The sequence below is a fragment of the Rhea pennata genome, chromosome 6 (genome assembly GCF_028389875.1).
Source record: "Rhea pennata isolate bPtePen1 chromosome 6, bPtePen1.pri, whole genome shotgun sequence".
In the NCBI taxonomy this organism is placed as follows: domain Eukaryota; kingdom Metazoa; phylum Chordata; class Aves; order Rheiformes; family Rheidae; genus Rhea; species Rhea pennata.
In genome coordinates this window covers 4,977,283-4,999,734 of record NC_084668.1, presented here as the reverse complement: position 1 = coordinate 4,999,734, position 22,452 = coordinate 4,977,283, and the positions used below count along the sequence as shown (strand labels likewise).

General features: G+C 37.4%; 1 protein-coding gene across 1 annotated transcript in view; it reads left to right on the top strand.

Annotated features, from left to right (window-relative positions):
* ARHGAP15 (Rho GTPase activating protein 15) overlaps window positions 1-22,452 on the top strand; it is a 309,776-nt gene that overhangs the window by 173,084 nt on the left and 114,240 nt on the right. The window contains exons 8-9 of the mRNA XM_062578853.1: window positions 791-913; window positions 10,252-10,350. Coding sequence (XP_062434837.1) covers window positions 791-913; window positions 10,252-10,350 — 222 coding nt within the window. The remainder of the gene's footprint in view (window positions 1-790; window positions 914-10,251; window positions 10,351-22,452) is intronic.

The window sequence follows — 22,452 nt, the reverse complement described above, 5'->3', positions numbered from 1 at the left end:
TGGAGGAGATAGTCTTGAGTGCTGAGCTAGGACCTCCTTTAATGTCCCATGGTGTCTCTTTTCCACTAGCAATGCCTGTTTTGAAAGCTGTGATGTTTCCCTGTAAGCACCTCAGCAGAGAAGAAGTTAAATTTATGCTTTCAAAACTTCCTCTAGGGGATTTTCTGCAGCTGGCTTCTATGTCTTTTTGACACAGAGCAGGAATAAATTGAACTCAAAATGTTTCTCAGCTTGGTAAATGCCTAAATATAATAAAATATAATCATTAGAACTGGAATACTTCTCCTTCCATAAATTAATGCATCTTGCACACATTTCGTGGCATATAGCCATGTTTTCTAAAACTGCATTAAATATATATATATAATGCTTAATCCATCTTGGCAGGAGAATTCAGTCCTTCACTAGTGGTGTAACTATCCTTTCTCACAGCAAGTAGTATTTAGCTAACAGTGCACAGCACCATTTGACTCGGGACTTTTAGCTGAAAAAAGCATCCCTGTGCAACTTGTGGGATTCGTGAACATTTCATGAGTAAACTGGTAGCCATCCAAATCCTTATGAGTAATAAATAATACGACTCTGTGAATATCCAGCAGAGTGAACTCATCAATGTTTATTCACAAGAATATTAATCAAACACTTTGTCCTATCCAGCGAGCTGTACTGCTGACCTACCGCATTGATTTACTAAGGTGGATATGGCCAGTATTCCTAAAGAGATTTGAGCAAAGCACTATTAGTTGAAAAACATATAATCATTGAAGCTTTCTCTTTTGTTTTCCTTTAGTTTTCAGACTGAACTACAGTGCCTCTGACACAAATGACAGAAATCGAGTTAAGAGCAGATTAAAGAAGTTTATCTCCCGAAGACCGTCCTTGAAAACATTGCAAGAAAAGGGACTAATTAAAGGTGTGTTCTGTCTTATGTACCTTAAAGTAAAACTAACAATTCATGAATGAGTTTATCTTTTTCTTTCCCAGGTAAATGACTGTGTGCATTGGACACAAGGTCCTTGTTAGAAGTGTTTTTCTTGCTGTGTCTCAGAAAAGGTACATTGCTGAATTGTACTGACAAAATCTGCATACGCTTATGTCGGTCTGTGTTATTTGACCACGTCTCCAGTTCTTCTGCTTTGGTGTGCATGTGGTGCAAGCCCCTCCATTTAATACAGCCGCTCACCATGAACATTGCAAACCAACGTGCTGCACAACTCCATTTTCTTTTAAGAAAAGAATGTTGATATAGTTTTATATTTTAGAATAGGAAATAGGAACTTTGGATGCTACGCTGACTAATTTATTTTGTAGGGTAGGCTGGAATCCTTTCTGCTGTTTTCTCCCATTATTTTTCTAACCCACCAACAAAATACGTTTTTCCAATTTTAACAACTTAAAATTTTTGCCAGTGAATAATAACTGTTTTGAATCTACGATTTTTTTCATACTCCAGTTTCTGGCTAAGTTGGTCAGACATCACTTTCACATTTCCTTAAAAAATTGAATCTTGGATAAAAAGAGTATGCTCATTTATCCAAGGAGTAAGCATTTTCCTGAAAAGCTGGTAGTTAACTTGAAGGCGGTAGCGTTCTGACCGCTAATAATCAAGCGAAACCATGTTTTCAAATATTGTCTGGAATAACGCTTTAAAAATTTACGCACTCCCAAATTACGATGTGTGAAACCCACAAGTGCGCAGGCGAATGGGCTAGAAAGGGGTGTTTTGCCAGCAGCCCCTGTCAGTCCTCGGGAGGGAGGGGTTTCCAGTGGTGTGACCGAAGTGGCGAGGGGTGCTGGCGGCGGGCGCTGAGCTCCCCTGCCCGGAGCCAGCGCCGTGGCCCCAGCCGGGGCGCGTCGAAGCACCCTCAGGAGTTAAACCCCAGCTGGGCCCGCGTCTCAAGAGCAGTAAGAGAGATTATGGATTAACTTCGTGCGTTATGGATGCGTACAAAGTTCAGCGCGCTATTGCTTACTCTAAGGAAGTCTTCAAAGATGCCTAAAGAATATGAAATCGTTGTGTGGCTGAAAGACTGGCTTATGCTGCTGAGCTCCATAGACACTTTCTAGAAATGCCATATATACATAGGTGTGAGAGTGTGCGTATGTGCACACTCACTCATCACCCATACACCTGACTTTCAGGATCTGTCCCTAAACACTTACAGTATCTGATTTTAACACATTGGAGTTTTTTGTTTTTTTGTTTTTTTTTTCTCTTTGAAGTACAGTTTGGGTTGAGGGTGGGATTTGAATGTATCATGTTAGTTTGTTTCAGTTATTACAGTAATAGATTAGTAATTTGGAGTCTTTTAATTTCTGGATTTATTTTATTTTATTTATTTATTTATTTAAGTTTAATAAAGTGTGGCTGATGAATCTCCTGCGATGTTACGTAGGGATCAGATGTGATCCCTGCTAACAAATCCAGGCTCTTTAGCATAACTCAAATCCACCCTCTAATATATATCTCTCTAGGGAAGGTTTTGGCTCCCATTGCATTAAGATTGCATTAACCTTAATGCAAAAGCTTACCTTGGTTCTACCTGGGATACTCTCCTATGGGCCCCCAATACTCTGCAGTAGGTTGTGGCATAGGAACTCAGAACTGGTACCCTGCACACTTCTAATTGCAAAGTAATGTTACTCTGAAGAAAAACATGTTGATTATCTACCATGAAGTTTCATTAGGATTAGGTTTTGGCCATGCAAATGAGGTGGGATTCGTTAGCGGGGCTTAATTCCAATCTACGGTAAGTCTATGTGAAATGCTCATTTGATAAGGTTCCTTCATTGTCTTCAGTAGAGTTTATCCCTTAATCTGTTAAAATGTTATGAAAATGCAGTTGCAGTGCTTATACACAGACCACTTTTAAATGTTAATTTTTAGGCTCACATTAGAATATTTTTTTAAATCACAAAATGCAACCATCCAGATTAAAAATTAAAAGCTTGCCAAATTTCATATTATAAAATGCATCTATTGATTTTTCTAAAGGTGAATTAAATGGTTGCAGAAACCTCTCAAAACTATTTATTTGCTCATTTCTTAGGGGAAAAAATGTTAACCAATTTTTACAAGAAAAAATTCCTCCAGCATACTAACTTTTATTCCATAGGGAAAGACTTCTGTCAGAATTGTAAATCCCTTAAAATAGGGGCTCATATTAAAAGTGTGTCTAAAGCCTTGCAGGACATCTTGGTACCAAATTTTTGACAAAGAGCTGTTCTATGTGCTAGTGAAGAATTGATATAAATATCTGTGAAGCGTGTGGTGTTAATTACTCCAATGCAGTGGCACTGTAGATGCTGTGAAAACCTTCACTTTTCATCAAGTGCTATTCATATTTGCCAGGGGCACTATAAAGCTCTCAAATCTATATTGATTTTTTACATTGTATGTCACATTGGAACCAAAACTCCAATAAATTTAACACGTAAATTATAGTCATGAGTAAATACATTGTAAGGTGGTAAGTTCACTTAAACACAGTTCTGTGCTCTGTTAGTCACTGATGTGTACACACTTGGCCAGAAGACTCGGCACATTTCTCCGCATTAACCAAATTTGGGAATACAGGCTTCAAAATTAAATAGCAGTTTGATCTCCTGGGGTACTTTGTTCTGCCAACACTGTTATCAGAAAATCTAGAAATTATGTGATTGTCATTTAACTCTTAACAAAACTTTTGAAATGTATTATGTATCACATATCTATGGAACAAATAACAGAAGTAGTTAAAAAATGGGAAGAATAAGAAGCAGGAGGATAATAAGCAGACAAGGGAATGTCACAGACCAATGCGTAAAGGTTACTTATACGTGATCAGAAAACGAAGACGCACCAAAGCTTTATATGACAAAAAAAAGTTACGTTTGCCTTTGGTGTCCCATTTGCTCTCTAGTTTTCTGCCTGCTCGCAGGCAGAGCCTGGAGAGCACATTGGCTCCGTTATTTACAGCAGGCCGGGGTATGTGGCTATTTATGCTTCAGTGAGAACTCTAATGAAGATTGTCAGTTCTCGTATTTCCATCTCACTTATGTGTATACAAAATATCTGCGGTATAGAGCATTTCAAATAGCTTTAGAGACGACGGGTAATACAGTAAGTGCTTTGTATAATGGGACTGCGGCGTATGTTTGCATACACACACACATGCACGCGAGCATAAAAACAACGAATAAGAGCCATGTTCCGTGTCTGCCAGTTTAACAGTGTTGTTTCAAGAATAATTGTGTTCAAATTTATATGCCAGGGCAGGGGTCTTCTGTTCCTTGGGTTTGAAATATTCTCAGAATTTACAGAATCTGCACTAATATGCTAGAAAAATAATATATAAATCTTGTCGTTTAAAACGGCTTTATAGTCTATAAATGAACTTTGATCTTTTTGTTTGAGCTTTGTCGTGATTTAATATTGCCCAAAATGAATTGTCAACCTTCAACTTGATATTGGCCTGCTAACTTCCTGATTCCAGAGCTTCCCGAGTCCAGAAAAAAATGTTTCTATGCAAAAGTGTTTTTAAGGTTATGGTGGTTGTGTTGGCAATAGGCTATCACAAAATACACTTTCGGTAAATGGTAAAAAGCATGAATAACAACATAAATGAGTCTGTGGGAATGGCGGAAAATTCAGCTGGCAAGAACTTCATCTAGCTCTTTTTCAAAAGCTAGATACTAAGGGAACTTTGCTGTATTTATTTCGTAAGTTAAGTGAAGGCAAAAGCCAAAATAAAAAAAAATATATTTGGAATGATTACAACTGTTTCAAGACCAAAATAAAAGCCACTCCACTACTAGCGAAAGAAACTGGCTGTGATCTGGCTCAGTAGCCTATAGCACAGGCAGGGACATATTCTGGTTTTTGTACAGCTCGCAGCACAGAGCTCACCAGCCATTTTATTTCTGGGCAAGGGCAGACCTCCTTGCTCCACGTCTCGTCTCTCTGCGGGCCCTGGAGTATTTCACTGTGATGAGTATGTGATGCTCATGAGAAATCCAAAAGTGCAAATTAAGGCTTAGCAGCTGTTTTGTCTTCCAAGAGACCTACCTTTTGGTGTGTTCTGTCATTCTGCTGTGTTAGGCGAGAATTTAGCAGCTGTTTTGGTACCTATAATAATTTAGGACAAGTTGGGAAATGTTTCCTTTGACTTGCTTGGACAGTAGGTTAAAAATGTATTCCTTTATTTCTTTATCAACTACATGGACTTTCTGAATTATGTTTCCCAAGCCCTGTGGATGGCCTAACATTGGGCTAAGTGGTTTTCCTTTGGCATTGCTCTAATCATGACTTGATGGTCAGAAATCATTCAGTTTATTTTAAAATATCTTATTTGGGGGAAACTTGTTTGAAGAACGACTATAACGGCTTTTGCGCTTTGAATTCAAGTGAACACTTCTCCCCAGTAAAAGCCTGTAATTTCTTGAAAGAAACTGGTGTCTGAAATACCCTGTATTTTTCCTTCTTCTGAAAATGTGAAACATATCTGGTAACTCATATGCCCTTTAATAGTAATTGCTCACAAATGTAATTTTTTTTTCAATTGGTGACCACTGCAGATCGACTATATGTAGTAAATCTCCCAGTTAAAGGGACTGGCCAGGTTCCCAGCTAGCGTCAATCAGTGGAGCCCCAGTGACGACCTTGCTGACTTCAGTCAGCTGAGAACCTGGCCCGCGTGTCCTAAGAGCGTCGTGGCGTTCCTGGGAGCCCTAGCCTGCGATCACCATCGTTTTAATGTCTCACTTCATGTTTCAGCTCCACACATCCTGGGTAGCTAGAAAACCACCTTGGAGACCATGGCTCTTTTCAACCACCTGCCTTTGCTGTTATGGTGCTTACTGCTCTGTCTCCCTCTCAGTCCATTCCTCACTCTTTTTTTTTTTTTTTCCCTTTTCTTTCTCTGTCCCCCTTTTCCCTACCAATAGATATGCAGTACGCAAACAGCTTAGATTGTGGTACAAATCTCTGGTAGTCCAGCTACTACAGATCCAGACGTAGTAGAATTAACTCTGCTTGTATTTGCTTTTGGAAGGCACTGAATTGTGCTGTATAGATATAATTCATGTTTCCAGAAACTTGGACATAATAACACTATACCTTCTCCCTTTATATCAGAATCTGAGCTTTTCCGCTAGAATTTGGAATATTAGTGATGCCCTTCCTTGTTTTTTTTTTTAATAAAAAATATTGAAGTGGGAGCTCCTTCCAAATGTGGCCACATCTCATACATATACACCAAAAGCAATCGAACAATGACATTCTCAGTGAGGATGTGGCTTTGTGATTTTGTTTTAATTGTTTCTTTTCCAGAAGGATTGTCTCCCATAGACTAGATTTGTGCAGCCCAGAGTTGGTGGCTTTGCTGTAGCCTGCAAATCTCAGAAAGAATAGGTCTGTCAGGCTCAGGGAAAACTTGATGCGCACCAGCATGAGCAATTCATTGCAGCTGTAATCATCATTTTATATTATACAACTTGCAAATGTCCATTCCCTCCTCTTCTGGTGTCTCATTTTATATCCATGTGCAAAGCTGTCACATGCACCAACATCTTAAATAGAAAGTTTAATGTGTGGATGTCAGGGATGTGTAATGTAAACCATACCACCAAACATATTATGAATATATTGCTCTTCTTAAAAATGCTTGTTGGTTTTTCATACTACAGTATTGACTAACTGTCTGTGTTTGATGTATGGTTTACCAGCCTGATGTAGACTTATGGTTAGAGCTTAACTTGTTAGTTCTGCTTTTGCAGCCAATTCAGAATAACTACAGATGCCCCAAGATATTAAAATTGACTGCTCAAATGGACTCAGTGTGGGAGTTTCATTGGTTTTAAATTGATAACAGCTGAAAGAGTGAATGATTAAAGCTGTATATGGGCATAGTATGCAGCTCCTTTGTACAAGCTCTTGTGAACAGAGTCCGCTGTATGGGAATTGCCTTTGTTCCAATAAAAGATATTTCTGAACAATTCTTAGTTTAAATTTTTAAATGATGAAACAAGAACATTTCAGGAGCCTATAGAGGAAATTATTCCTGAGAAACTGGAATAACTTTGAGAAGATAAAATGGATTTCTATTCAGAGGGGAGCATTTAAAGTTAAGTAGCATTCCATAAGGTGGTAATTGTGTCTATTTCCCAGGCATTTGAGTTAAATAAGCTGGATAGGAAACATAAACTGTCATAACAGGAGGTTAGGGGTGTTGTGTACATCTTTTTTTTCAAGTCATAAAAAATGAAGTTTTGAAGGGCCTTATCGCAAGTAAATCAAACAAAGCCTTTTTTGCTTCTTTTATCCCTTTGGGAGCAGTTCTCATTTTTTGAAAAGAAGTTCTGGATAGTTTCTCCTTAAACAGAGATTTAAAATATATCTACCTATAAAAGAATAAGAAAATAATATTTATATCTCAGTTACACATAAATCTGGTTTGCAAAAAAAATAATGGCTTACCCTTCATATAATGCCTTGTTTTCAAAATACTGTACAAATAAATCTTCACTGAGTTTTCCTCAACTATCCCTGTGACCTCTAAGAGTGTAAATATGGCACAGTAACTTGTACTATTCCCATGTTTATGTACAGAAACAGAACCAGCAAAATGAATTGACTAGATCAAGTCACAGAAATAGTGGTTCAGGAAGACCTACAATACAGAATATTTACATGACTCATTAAATCAAATACTTCTAAATATTCACAAATTTTTAGGAGGAAAGAAAAAATCCAAGCCTGTTATATATGGTTGTTTTACCATAGTCTGTGTTGATGTCCAGCAACCATTAGCCTGATCTGTTCCCCCTTCTAGTCAAATGATGAATGTCTTTTTTCTTAAAAAAAAAAAAAATGTGTTTTAAAGCTTAATTGCAGGATATATAATGTAACTCTATCCATATACTGAAAGATAACTAAAATGAGGTTAATCGATTTGCTCAAGAAGTTACAGAATCCACACCTTGAAAAAAATTTAGGAGTAAAAGAGTGGGTGAGATTTGCAAAACATTTTCCAGCCATTTCAAAATTTTCAGCAAGCTATACTTAGTATCCTGCATTCATACTGGAGATTTTAAGAATATCTGCAAAATCCTGGAGTTGGTTATGGTGTGCTTCAACAGAGAAGGCAAGCTGCTGCACCTCTGAGCACTAACTTGGTTTCTGTTGTTCGTGTATTGGCCGTCTAAACGCAGTGCAGTTCTTTGCCTGCTTTACCCCTGAACCGTTGTTTACTAGAATCTTCGTCCACCAAATAAGATGCATTTTTTTTACTTCTTTTTAATATAATTTACATTGGAGAACATTCCATATTATGCAAAGAATTTGACAGGTCTTTGCTAAAATTTTAAAAAACAATTAAAATGTCAAAAGAGGAAGTGCTAGTACATTTTAATCATAAATCTCTGTATATATAATTACCACTGAAGGCAGCTATAAATGTTTTATGAAGAAAATGTAACCAGACTGTGCTTTGTCAGAAACATAACCCCAAAACATGTAACAGACTGTTCGCTAATGCTTAACGCCACACATGCACACAACCTTTTTGAATATAGTAATGTGAACCCAATCCTCCATTCCTTCTGCAGCCAAAACTGCAACTAACTTAAATTCAGGCTTTGATGCACTCTATCAAAATGCAGTTCACGTACATTTGGAGGTCCTGGAGTAAACTTCCCTGATACAGATCTTGTATCAGAAAGTCCAAAACTCCTGCCAAACCATCCCATGCACCTTGCCTTGTTTCCCTATTCCTTAGTCATGGCTATCAGGAAAGAAAAGACAGTCAAGTTGCTCTTTGAATCTAAGCTTCAGTAAGAAACCACGGTGATTAACAGTAGGAAGGCAAAGTTAACGTAATTGCAAAACCGAGAATGAGCAAAAGGCTTTTGGCCTGCTAATGAGAAAAAGTAAAGTGTGCTGCTTTATGGAGGAAGCTCGAGAACTGATCCTGGTGGGAGATGGTGGGACCGGCTGTGGAGACAGCATCTCTGCTTCACAGCAGCTGAGGAATCTGAAACGCTGCGGAGGACTGCAGCCTTCTCATGGCTCTGAGAAGCAGTGTGCTCGTTGGGCGTGCTCTCCGGTGCTTCATGCGGTGCTAGCACTCCTCGGCTATCTCGACACAGATTTGCAGAGCCTCTGCGCCAATTTCCAAAACGTGGTGTGCTGTTGAAATGCTAGATGGAGACTGTCTCTTTGGATAAGCGATGGCAATGCGGCCCTATCGTTTGAACATTAAACTGGCTCCTATTGAACAGTTTCCCTCATCTGTTTGATTCATTTTGATTCTAGCTGACAACATCCCTATTACTGACTTCTCTTTTCATCATTTCTCACAAATATAGAGTGGAAATGAGGTAGATGAAGCTAATTAGTAATCTAAAAGGTTTAATCTGATTATAACGATATGTTTTAAGATGGATGCTCAAAGTTGATCAAAACTTTAAAATCATAAAAAAGAAAAAGTAACATTACCTAGTTAAATGCTTATTCCAGGGAAACAACTCAATGTTTAAGGTAAACTTGGTGTAAGACCTACATGCTATCCTCACTGAAACGTATTTAATGCCTTCCATCCTCTACATGAGGATTCAAAAGAGACAGCGTACCTAAGGGTCAGATGTCTACGACAGGTGATGATAATGTTCAATTTGAAATCAAAATTTTAACTTTTGAGAGTCAGTCTTCCTAAATCTTGACATGCAAGTAAGATATATGCTTAAAATAATTTCTTTAGGGGTCCATGAAGTAAAAAGCAAAAGGAAAGAAAGAAAATACAGGTTTGTGCATTACTGTTGTCTTAAAAGTCCAGTGTTACCTGCACATTTATTTACTGCTGTTCTTGGGTTGCTGAATTGCGCCAATACTAGGTATGGAATATTTGGGGAAGAATGCAGCTAGTAAAGTATTCAGTTACAGAAAAAACTTCCCAAAGAACAAACAGCCAGCAGTAGAAGTTCATCGCTCATGTGCGGTGGCTGGAAATAGATAAAGATACAGATACGTGGTTATGCGGATATTTTTAAACAGGTAATTTGATAACCAAAAAGCACTGTAAAGATGAGATGAAATTGTGTTATAAGTCCTAATTATTCCACTAAACTCAGACAGGATTTGTTTCTAACTTTATCTGTCCATCTTCCACACGTGAGTTTTTAATTAATATGCAGAGCTCAGAAGAGACGAAAAGCCTACTGCTAATAATACTATGCTTTAATGTATGTTCCTGTTTTTTTTTCCCCCAAATGTAGATCAAATTTTTGGCTCCCATTTGCACATGGTATGTGCGCACGAAAATTCTACAGTCCCCCGATTTGTAAGACTTTGTATAGAAGCTGTTGAAAAAAGAGGTGAGTACTTTAAGATTTAACACTATTTTTTTTTATTTCTCTATTAGTAATCAAAACTTTAACATTATAACTCTGCTTGAATTGCCAGAGAAGTCAGGCAGTTCAATTTATAATATAGTTATGGACTGAACTATATCACATTCTGTATCTTCATTTTCTTTATGCACTAAGGCATTAATAAAATCTATTCATGCTGATTATTCCTTGTATTTTGTTTGACATGTTGTTGTTTTAGTCTTTCTCTGGGTAAGCAAATGCTAAACATCAATAAAATGTCAGTAACTTCCATTCTGAAGTCTCTGGTGAACGTGATGCCAATACTTTTCCATAAGTCCTAAATTTTCTTCAACCAAAATAAATGTTATGCTAGTGTGAAAACAGTTTTTTTTTTTTTCTTATGCATGCAGGTGCCTAATTTTTGCTGGTATTATAAAAAGCAATATTACTGTGCCAAAACTGGAATGAATATTCATTCCCATTAAAAGTTTTGATTAATTTAATACGAAAGATTTTCATAGTATAAAAAGATGTGCTTAACACCTTTGCCCTCCTTCCTTTCTTTAGAGAATATCTTTTCTCTGATCGAAGGTCATTTTCTTTGGAAGGTACATGCGGTAGATGCAGAATCTTAAAATGTATTGTATAAAAATGTGAGGCTTCATCACCATCTGTTACAAGTTTACAACTTGTTCCAGGGATCTGGGGAAACATATATCTTGCAAAAGATAGAAAATTTATTTTCAGAATAAGGCTGGGTGAACCCATTGTCACTGTCATATACTCGAGTCTCAGAACAAGAGAACCAATGAAAAATAAAACGGTATTTAGGCCGCCAACCACAATGGGAAAAGCTGTTTTGATTCCATCATTGTTACCTGGTTTTATAGTGAAAGGTGCAATAAAACTACCTTAGAGTTTCAAACTCTGTGAAATTCATGCTTTAATTATATAGCAAAGAGAGCACTGGGATACTGTTATTCCCTGAGTGATTGGCAGGAAGTAAGAGAATAACGAAGTGGAAACTGTTCGGTAGGGGGAGATAGTAGCATTGGTTTTTTGGAGGAAGGCTAGAGGCTGGATGAAAGAAAGAGACAAAGGAAGGGGATAAATGCGAGAAGTGACTATTAATAGAGGAGGAATTGTAAGGAGACATTCAGGACGTGAAAAGGAAAGACAGAGATTAGGTTATGAAAATGCCGTGGCATGCAGAACACGTCTAATTGACTGTTCTGTTACGATCTCGGCACAGGTTCTCTGAAAGATGCACTAGGTATTTCCTAGATATTTTGTGGTATCTGACCATTCTTCCAGGAGAAATGAGGCCAAAGGTGCTCTGCATTGCTGAACTCTAAAAGCAAAAGCCAAGGCACCTAATTAGATGTTTATTGTCTGTATGATTACCAGAGAAATGCATACGAAGAATATGAAAATACCACTGTTTCTTCAGAGAAGTTCATCCTTCAAAGTGCAGCATTATTATTCTTGTGTTTCGTTCAAACTTGCTGTAACTTTGAAAAAGTCTACCACTTTTAGTTAGTCTAGTATGTAAATAAAAGCTAATCATATGGCATGTGATAAAAATTTCATTTTATCACTGTATTTATGAGTTTATATTTGATTTACAGTTTTTCTATTATCATTTTCTTGGATTAGGATCCTTGCATTTACTCACATTCTATTTACTCAAAGTGTTGTTTTTACTAAGTTCTGGCATAAACTATCTCAGGACAGCAGTAATTTATGTGAAGCTAAGTCCAATGTTTATGCAAGCTTCTGATGACATTTTATACCGGGGTTGGTATTAGGAAGCAGTATGTGGAGGTGCCAAGTCTCCCAGCATGGCTGAGACTCAACAGATCTGAAGCCCTCCTCTTAATGGCCAGATATGCCTCCAGCCAAGATACTCAACTGCAGAGTCATGGGAAATACTTATGTACCAATTATGGGAAAGGCACATTTAATGAAAACTGTATGTTTACTTTCATAGTCTTAGTAAGATGGCCTAAATACTCAGTACAGCTGGCATATTGGCTGTTGCAGAAAAGCTTTTCTTCCTGAAGTTGCTTTTATTCTATGTGGAAAATATATCATCTACATACTGTAACTGTACCAAAAATGTTACTTGCATGCTTCATTTAAGATAAAAGATTATCAGGAATAAAGGCCTTAGGAGACTTACCCTAAATGTTACTTACATAACATTCATACTTTTCTGTATGATTGTATTCCTGTTTATCAGCTCACAGTCTTAGTGATTATTCTATCATACTATTTACTTATTGACTTTTCTGACCAAAAAAATACTATTCATTTTTTAGATTTTTAAAACATTATCACTGTGCATAGAAAAAAAGTCTAGCAGTGATCTGAATAAACCGTATTAATTAGCCCACTTTCCTGTGTAGATGAGGTTATATGCAACAGACAAACTATAGTAATATTCTCCCACAGTTTAAAAAAGTAGAGTGTGTCATTAACTGTTGGCAAGATTTTCTGTTTAGTTACACTATTTTATATGAATATCTGCGTTGAAATCAGAGGAACTGTTCTGAGATTAATTTGCTGAAACTTAGATCAGATTTTGGTCATTTGTCCTCGTGAATACTTGGCTCAAGTCAACATCTTGACTCAAGTATTTCAGTGTACAGACCTGTACCACTAAAGTTAAGAGTGTCTAGCCAGGAAGTGTTCCCCCCTGGATATTAATATGGTATTCTATAGAGAAAAACCTCCCATGTATGTGAAAAACCTGGCAAGGACAGGAATATCCTCTGTACCATACGTTGATAGGAAGATATCGAGTAGTTACTCACAGGATCACAGAATGGCTGAGGTTGGAAGGAACCACTGGAGATAATCTGGTCCCATTCCCCTGCTCAAGCAGGGTCACCTAGAGCGTGTTGCACAGAAAAGATTTCAAAAATACTCAAGGATTGCTAGCTTTTCTTCACTTTCTAACTTCTTGGGGACTTGGGGGAAATAAAGTGCTCTGCCCTTTCTCATGGAGGAGCCTCTTTCACATTTTTCCTTTTAGTCTATCACTTTGCCATCGACGTCTCCTTTGGATGGACCCTGGGCTTCTCCTGCTTTTTCCTCTCTGTAATCCCCGCGTTTTCCTTTGCGCCAGGAAGCATCTGACAGGTAGACCTGGCCTGCGCAGAGCTGAGCGGCGCAGGAGGCAAAGCCCGGGATAATCCTCCGAGTGCGCTACAATTCCCATGCTGCGCAGGCCTGCCAAGGGTGGGGCCCATCGCAAGAGTTTTGGTGTTTCTAGGCCAGATATTAGTTCCAGTCATTTCTTGAGTTGTGTGTTTATTTTGTTATCCACGACCCTTTAAAATCCCTGGCCGTTTCTTTTTTTTCTTTCTTTCCTTTTCTTCTTTTTTAAATAAGTAAGGCATGAGCAGAACGCATCAAAAAAAAAAAAAAAAAAAAAATCAGTCCTCATAGTACCTAAACCAAATGCCAGCCAGTACTTCTCATAGCAATGTTGTATCATGTGAAAATAGCCTGATAATAAACCCTTCTCCGGGGGGGATCTCTTGTCTGTGTGCCTAATGACAGAGTAAATGAACGCCCCAAGTAGTCAGCATCCTCCACGTGCCCAGGGTATCCAGCGTATTCCAGGTTTTGCAAAATAATAGTACTAATGCTCGGGGGAAATATGGTGTGACTTTCATCTCGCTTTTGAAACATCCTTCATTTTCTCCCTCCATTCCCAAATCCAAGTCAGTGTTCTCGAATCAGCCTAAATGACTTGAAAATGCCACCGCAGGCAGCAAAGCTGATGATTACAGGTACTGTTTTCATGCTAAACTGGACATTGCAGACATTGTTTTCTGTTGCTTTTCTTGGAGCACAGGATGCTCTGACAGGAATGATACACAAAATTACATATTTGATTCAATGCCTAAAAGCCACCCTGGGATCCATAACCTTGCTTAAAGATTTAAGAAAGACCTTTAGTCCACTTCTGAGAAGGTTCTTAGCTTAGAAAACTTTATCTTTCAACTTTACTTCTTAGCAGCTGTTATGTTTTTTTGCTGTCGTTTGTTTGACAGGATCCAGTTATAGGTTCCGATGTCTGTTTAAAGAAACAGGGAGGTTGTTGGCTTTAAAATTCCCTTACTGCTTGTGTGTTCAACATTTTCCCAGGCTTTTCTACATAGTTTGCCAAGTAAAGGGACTGACCTTTTGTAGCAAACACTTTTTCATTTCTAAATGCTCACTTTGATTTTTGTCCCATTTTATGCTCATTCCAAACTGTTTACAACCCACTAAAAATGACTGTGAATTATATGTTTGTGTAATGGATTCCTTTTGTGGTCGGAGTGGAATGTTTACTTTGAACAATTAGTTATCTTTGGGTAGATTATAGTGACCTGAAAAAAGAATGGCTAAAATTATTATAGTACCTTAACTATTTCCTTTTGTTATCATCTTCCGCGTTTACCCAACGTATTATTTACTGAGTTTCATTGCTCCGAGCCCCAGCGAACGAGTCGCGTTAACTCAGCGCTCGCAGGTTTGCGGGACCTTCGTACCGCTAGGTTACGGCCGCGTGTGCTACCGAGACTTCGGGAGTGACCATTAGGCCCTTGCGTTTGGGGTGAGCTATTTTAAGAGGATACAGTTTGGAAAAAACGCTTGAAGCGCTTGCTCTCTGAAAAACAGCTTTCTTAAAGGTGTCGAAAGTTGAAAGTTGGACACCCTAAAGCTGGAAGGACCTAAAATCACTAATCAGTTTGCTTTTAATGTCCAGAACTGCAGTTTGATTTTCCTTAATATTGTAGAAATACATACGCTCAAGGTCCCGTATCTTAGAATATTCAGTGACTGAGGAAGAAAAATTCATGACGAGCAGAGATAAAGTACTTTACAGGATGTAGTAAAGAAATGCAGTCATCTTGATGAAGAGAAATGAATACAAAAATGATATTTTAAACTACCTTTCCCCTCAAATGCCATGCTGCTCTATGACAGAATGTCGTATCCCTTTCATCAGTTTTATCTCCTAATCTTAGTGCAGCTAAAAGCACTTTAAAGCCTATATTTAAAAAAAAAAGAAAGAAAAAAGAAAGTGATATATTATTACTTTCTAAATCATATCCTGGTTTCTGATGAAAGTGTACATAGAAGAGAAATCAGTTATCTTAAAGAGGAAAGCAAAGAGAAAAGCAGTTTTAAAAATATCGAAAAATTAAAAATATAGAATGTATTTATACAGCTAAAAGTGAGTATTGTAAACAGTTTGATACTATCTCATTTTTTAGTGGAAGAATACATTGTATAAGACTTAAAAAAACCTAAATGAGTCAGACACCAGGATCACTAACTTTTCTGGGGTGTACACTTCAGCAGCTGTTGGAGTGAGCGACATGAGGCCCATGCACCCAAGGTATGTGTGGACACACTGTACACAACCTTTAGCAACTTCTTGACATAGACTGTAATACTCTGCACTTAGACTTGTCTTCAGCAGCTTGCCTCTCCATGGAGCATGAGGCTTAAGCCATAATTTGTAGCCTCTCAGAAGTCCTTCTGTCCCATCCTCTGGGTGCTGAGGACCCAGAGGAGGCAGTGTGAACGTCCAGGCGGTTGGACAGACGGTGTTCGCCTCCGTCTTGTGCTTCTTCTGCAAATGCACGATATTCCTGAGCTGCTTCCAGGAGCAAACCCACCAGGTGGTGGCATAAAGGGTATGTTCTGGCAAGGCTTCCCGTAAAAGAAGAAGAGTCTCCTCTGGAGACACAGGACAGCTCTATACTTCTGTCTCAATACAGCAGTCTCCATACAGTTAGCCCCTGAACTGCCATTGAATAATTATTTTATTTGTCTTTTCTCTCTGTTGTATCTCATAGCATAGCATATTTCTATCCTTGGAACAAGAAATAGTTTGTGAATCTCTATTTGTTTCCTACAAGCTCATTCACTGAGTTGCAGTACTTACTTTTCTCACCAAGGTGTTTTCCAGACTGCTTGCCCTTCTCCCAGGCCTATACATTCTTCCTCACTTACTTTGATATAATTTTACATAGTGCTTTAGAATTCAGTACCCTGAAAGTACAGAGATCATATTGCTCCAGCAAACGATCTGAGCTCCCAGTTCTGCTAATTTTGTACTGTTCATTCTTTCCCACTTTGGGATAATCTATTATACTTGGATCCAGGCACGCACTAAAAGCTAATACTTCCATGAAGAATGTGCAATTTGTACTGTTTAGCTTGTGATGAGATTCCTGAAGTCTTTTATGATTCTATCTTGTTCCAAGGAGGCTTCTGCTCCCAATTTTTATAAGCATTGAATTAAAAAAAAATGGAAACAAAACAAACTGATAAAAAAAAATCTCACACACAAAAAAATATCCAGCAGTTCAGCAGATAAAGCCTTTTTCCAGGGAATTCTAGTGGGCTGAAGAAAACTGTTTCTGAGGGCATTGAACTATGTTTACTTTAAAGTGGCCAACAAGCATAAACTGAAATGTACAGTTGAATGCAATATAAAACAACCAAGTTCTGAGAAAAAGCCCTTGTAAGTGTGTGATTTAAAATGTTTTCTTTTTCCATCTCTTTTGAGTAGAAATTAAGAGCAGTTGAATTTAGTGCAAACATATTGGCAAGCCCTCCTCAACCCGTTCTGTCTTCAGGCGCAGGCAATCCCACTCTAGCCACCTTTCTTGCAATAAGAGCCAGTTAATAGCGTTGTGCAAGCTCCAAGTCAGAATTGGCTTGGAAGGGTATTCACTCTGGGGCCTCTGTGTCTGCTAGAAAGCCACATTCTGAGTTAGAAAAAATATCAAGAAGTGTCAACAGGAAACATCACGGAAGGGCATACAAGACAAATTAGAGAGAAAAAAGAGAAGACAACAGTGGGGGGAGAAAAAAAAAAGCAGTCTTGCAGTGACAATGCACAAAAGAGAGGAGAAACATATATTAAAGAATTTTGCAAATGTAGCTTCTGAGCTAGTCAAAAGAAGAAATAAAAAAGAAAGGCATTTGAACCAGTTGCCATCTTTGCCATAGTTACCTGATACCTGTTTCATTGATTAATCTGTTCCAGAGAAATGTATCCATTTCTATGAAAAAAGAGAGATTTGTATTTTAAGCCTTGCCAGTAACAACAAGCAGACACTCAGTGTGCACCAGAGTAACATTTGCAGTGCCTGGGCCAAATTCATGCCTTGTGTAATTTTATTGCTTTTACTGGAATTACACCAGAGATGAGTTTGGCCTTTTGCCTTTTTCTAGCATTGTATAATATATCTATTAGTGAACATGTAGAAGGAAACAAGGCATTTTGTCTTCAGAATTTTCCATAAAATCTTTTCCAATAGGCTTAATAAATAAAGTAAACCACTTAACCTGCGAAATAAAAAAGGATCAGACAACATTTTCTAGATATTAAAATAATGTTAATATACCTTGTAAATCAAACAGATGACATTTGTACATGCTCGAACAAAAAGTCTAGAGAAAATTTAAAGGCAGCTGACTGTTCCTGGTGCTTACCCTGTGCCAGTGAGAAAATGAAGGTCCTGACATACCCCCCCCCCGGTCAGAATCAGATTCAGGAAAGCTCACACTGGAGGATGTCCACCTCCCAGCAATGGAAAAGATAAAAAGAAGGCCGAAAGAGAGGGGAAAGAAATCCTCTTTTTTCCTCCTGAATAAATTGAAAATGTGAAGCGTCATCTCCTGACACAGCACACGTACCATCACAGGCAAGGATCTGCCAGTGTTTCCAGCGGAAATCCCACATATTCAGACTTCACAGTTCAACCATTAATAGGACACTTTGGGTTAACACTTGACAAAATGAGTTATGACCTAGGGGAAATGTTCACACACACACACACACACACACACACACACACACACACACAAAAAAAAAAAAAACAGAAAAGAAAAGAAAGAAAGAAAGAAAAAAGGAAAGAAAGAAAAGTCCATCAAGTTCCTTAAAGGAAAAAAAGGGAGAAAAAAAAAAGAAGTAGTTTCAGATTATTTTAAGGTCCTTAAAAATAAATTTATATTTTTTAAACAAAATTATGAAGGCTTAATTCCAAAATGTAGACTGATTACTTTCTCTGTTCTGAAAAAAACAAAAAAAAACCCAAAAAAAAAACAAAAAGAAAAACTGTTACTAGGCTATATTTCTCAAAAAAGTGTTACTGCAATAAAAGAGAATATAAAAAAAAAAAAAAGTTTTGCTGTCTAAATGCAACACTGTGGGGTCATTTTAAAAAAATCCTGTCTCCTTTTTTCTGCCTGCAATTCAAGAGAGCAAATAACTGCAGTTGTATTTTATTACTCCAATTATTTGCTGTAGCAGCAGCATTGATGTGTTACATCAATGTTTTAACCATATAATATTGCAGTGTAATAGGATTGATACCTAAGTGAGAGAAATTGCTCCGACAGAAAGCTTCAGGAGCAAGGAAGAAGGCAAGGTAAGAGCGGCTTTAAAAAGGAGACTTTATGTTAAGGTTTTCTTTTCTTTTAGAGAAGATTTTTTTAATTCATTTTACTCCAATGAATTGATGAGACTGATATTGTTAGCAATCTAGTAACTAAATTGGCCCTAAATTGGCTACTGCCTGATAAACCTCCATGGAATTAACAAGTCTTTTAAATATCTCCAGCAGTACATTAGCTTAGCAGATTGTTTTATTTTAATCAGGATCCTCACAGATCATGGTTGTAATTATATAGCAAAGCAAATTCTTCCTGTCTTTGCGCAGACAAACAATGCTCACTGGTTTGAGTGGGATGACATATATGGAAATGAGAGCAGAATGGGGCCGTTTTGTTCCATAACATAGCATAACCGTATCACTCAGCTCCTCAATAGCTGCAATCAGTCTGCTCCAACTACCTATTCACCAAGCCTTCATACACCTTTTTTTTTCTTTTTTTCCTGGTGTCATAGATGATACATTTGAAATCATTCAGCCTCAGTGTTTTCCTCCACAGTCTCAGGAAACAGATATTGTTATTAGAAACTGTTTTCTCATATTCATTCTACTTTGTAATTGATAGATGTTATTTCATCCGTTATTCATTTTTTGCTGAGAACGGACCCTATACACCAAAACAGTCATGCAGAGACTTCTCCGTAAGGACCTGAACATTCCCATTACATGGTCAGTGGATGTTCTTACAGTTGAGGAAATGCTTCAGTGTTTTGTTGGGTCACAGTGTTGAACTTTATATATTTGGATCAGAATTGTAAATATCCAGATTTTCTCTCAGGATTAAAAAAGAAAAAAAAATAATTAGTTGCCCAGTTTATGGACAATTTACACGTAAGCCTAATGCTCTTAAAAACACCACAAACTTCTCCAAACCATGAGTAAAGCAATGAGTTTTCTTTGAGATTCTCAGTCAGAAACAAAATAAGAAAGTCCTCATAATATAGGAAGAAGATATTCCACGCCTTTTCTCTCCATCTTCTTGGGAAAATTCCCATAATATTTCAAACCATATATTTCGATTTGAACATCCTGAATGGACATGGTGTTATGTGATATACCACCCCAAAGTAGTTGCTACCAAAGGGTTTCCTGCACCAGCAGTAACCCGCAATGGTGTTGGAGGTACCACAACTTTTTATCCACTTAAAAAAAAGAAATTTGGTGAGTATATAGCATCTGTTAGCAAGTGTTGTGTTCCTTCTGGTGATCCTGCTCATGTTGATTTAATTGGAAAATGGATCAACTCAAAAATCTTTCATAAGACAAGTTTGTTGCTATAGTTGTAGTGATGCCCCGTAGAGCCACCAGAACTAAAAATCTGTCAGCATACTTGATATAAACTTTGTTTCATGGTTCTCTAACTCATATGATTGAGATTAAATTGAATAAAATCTTGGCACATAGTTTGGCAGAGAAGAAGCATTCCTCTGTGTGTGTGTTTGTGTGTGTGTGAGAGAGGGAGAGAGAAATTCAGCAGTCATTCATTCAGTGCAAAATTATCAGGTGTTCCTCAGCAGGAAGATGAGACACATCGTCTTCTGACGGAAATTGCTTTCCTTTAGATTATATCCCTCTAAACAAGCATCTACCTTAATTAGTTTGACACAGTAAATAAAATCATTCAAATTCGCCAGCCTAGCTGAACTGCAAGCCAGACTTAAATTTGGAAAGGAAGGTGGATGGTACTGAGGTGTGTCCTTAAGGCGTTTAAATGTTCCTACGCTACCACTGAAACAGAAGAGCTTATAAACCGCTTTATTTAATGCCCTGATCTGTGACCTACATGACTATTTTCACAGCGAGGAATCAGCCAAAGATTGATCAGTGCCTCTTCTCTGGTCATAAGTAACTATATTTGGATCAGGAGAAAAGGCAGGTTAGGAAGTGCATAACAGCGCTGACCCAGTGGTGGACTTTTCTATGTAGGAGCAGTTCTACCATCACTCAGTAAAGACACGTTAAACTACAGGTTTAATGTTGAAGGAGAATCTGGCCCTTTTCTTTAGATACCGCACAGTCACAATATACTGATATTTGAAAAGTATTTTAATTTTCACAACAGAAAATGTTCATAATTTTTTAATTATCTTTCTTTCATTTGCAGTTATTTATTCTGATATGTCATTCATTAAATAGCTGAAGAATATAGCTCACAGTAAGAGCCTGTGTTAAAAACTTTGCACCATTGTTGGATGTCTCTATAGGAAATGTCATTAACGATTACTGAAATTTTCGCCAAAGAAGGAAATTAGATATGAAAAATACTGTATGCCAGCTTCTCCTTTCCAAACTTTCTAAAATACCAGAGGGTCTGTGTGAACCCTAGTAAAAGGCTGAGATTGTATTTCCACCTTCCTTACATCATTCCATTTGGAGCCAGAACTAAGCTACAAAGAAGATGATTCAAATCAAAATTCTTCCCACAGCTTCATATTCTAAAATAACTATCTTGCAAATGATACTAATACACATTAATGTCACCCAAAATTCAGCTAAAACAGATGTCCAGTGCATATTATTGTGAGCAACAAGGTTCCGTCTTCTCAGAAGTCACTATTTTTCTTTATTCCTTGCCTGTCTCAGTTATGTTTCAGTTATGTTATTTGTGTTACATTGTGATTCTTTTTGTATTTGAAAATAGCAAGTAATTTGTTCTGTAATTTGTATTTGAAAATAGCAAGTAATACACTCAGTAGTCTCATACACTTAGTAACTCAGACACTAAGTTTGTGCTATTTTTATATAGTATAGAGTAATGTGTATATCCAGCTGTAAAATGAAAAGTATTTCCATGTGATCTATGGAGTTGCTTCTATCAAAACTATAAGCACGTGCTAGTGTCTTAAGTTTTGGTATTTGTTACTATTTGTAATTCAGTTTAGGATTTTTGTGATTTCTGTAGCTATCTTGACTCCATAATTTGCCAATATTGCTTTGATGGCAGTTCAGATTTTGCCCAAATTAAATGGAGGCAGAAAAAAAGTACAAGACATACTCTGTTCAAGCTTAGATGTACTGCAGCTATGATTAAAAAAAAAATTAAGAAAAGGGGGGGAAGACTATCTAGGCACAATAGCCTTCTTTCATATTAAAAGTAATGTTACCACCTTTTCACACTTTTCACATAGTACTACTTAATGCACTATTTCATAGGACCAAATATGACTTAAGCAAAACAGAAAAAAGTGTAGATTAGAAGTTTATCACACCAAAGATGTAAGAGGGTTTAAAAAAAGTTCAGGGAAATCGCATGTTTTTAATCATCATTGTTTCTTTAAATGTGTGCAATATACACTAGAAAAAAACATAACAGTACTGAATAGTTATCTGTCTATGTGAGTGTATATATATGGATGTATATAGATGTATATACACACATCTTTGTGTTATCACATTTATATATTAACGAGATAAGCAATGCTAAGAGTTCAGTAACTTGTGTATAGTTATCTTCTAAGAGAGACTGCATTTTCCACCCAGGCGTGGACTGCAATACAGGTGTTTGTAGTGTGTCTTAGACTAAAGAATCCAATTTTTACACATTTTCTCCCACTTACCCATAAAAAGCAAACAGAAATGTAGATGCCCACAGAATTCCCCTCACATACAAAAAAAAAAAAAAAAAAAGAGC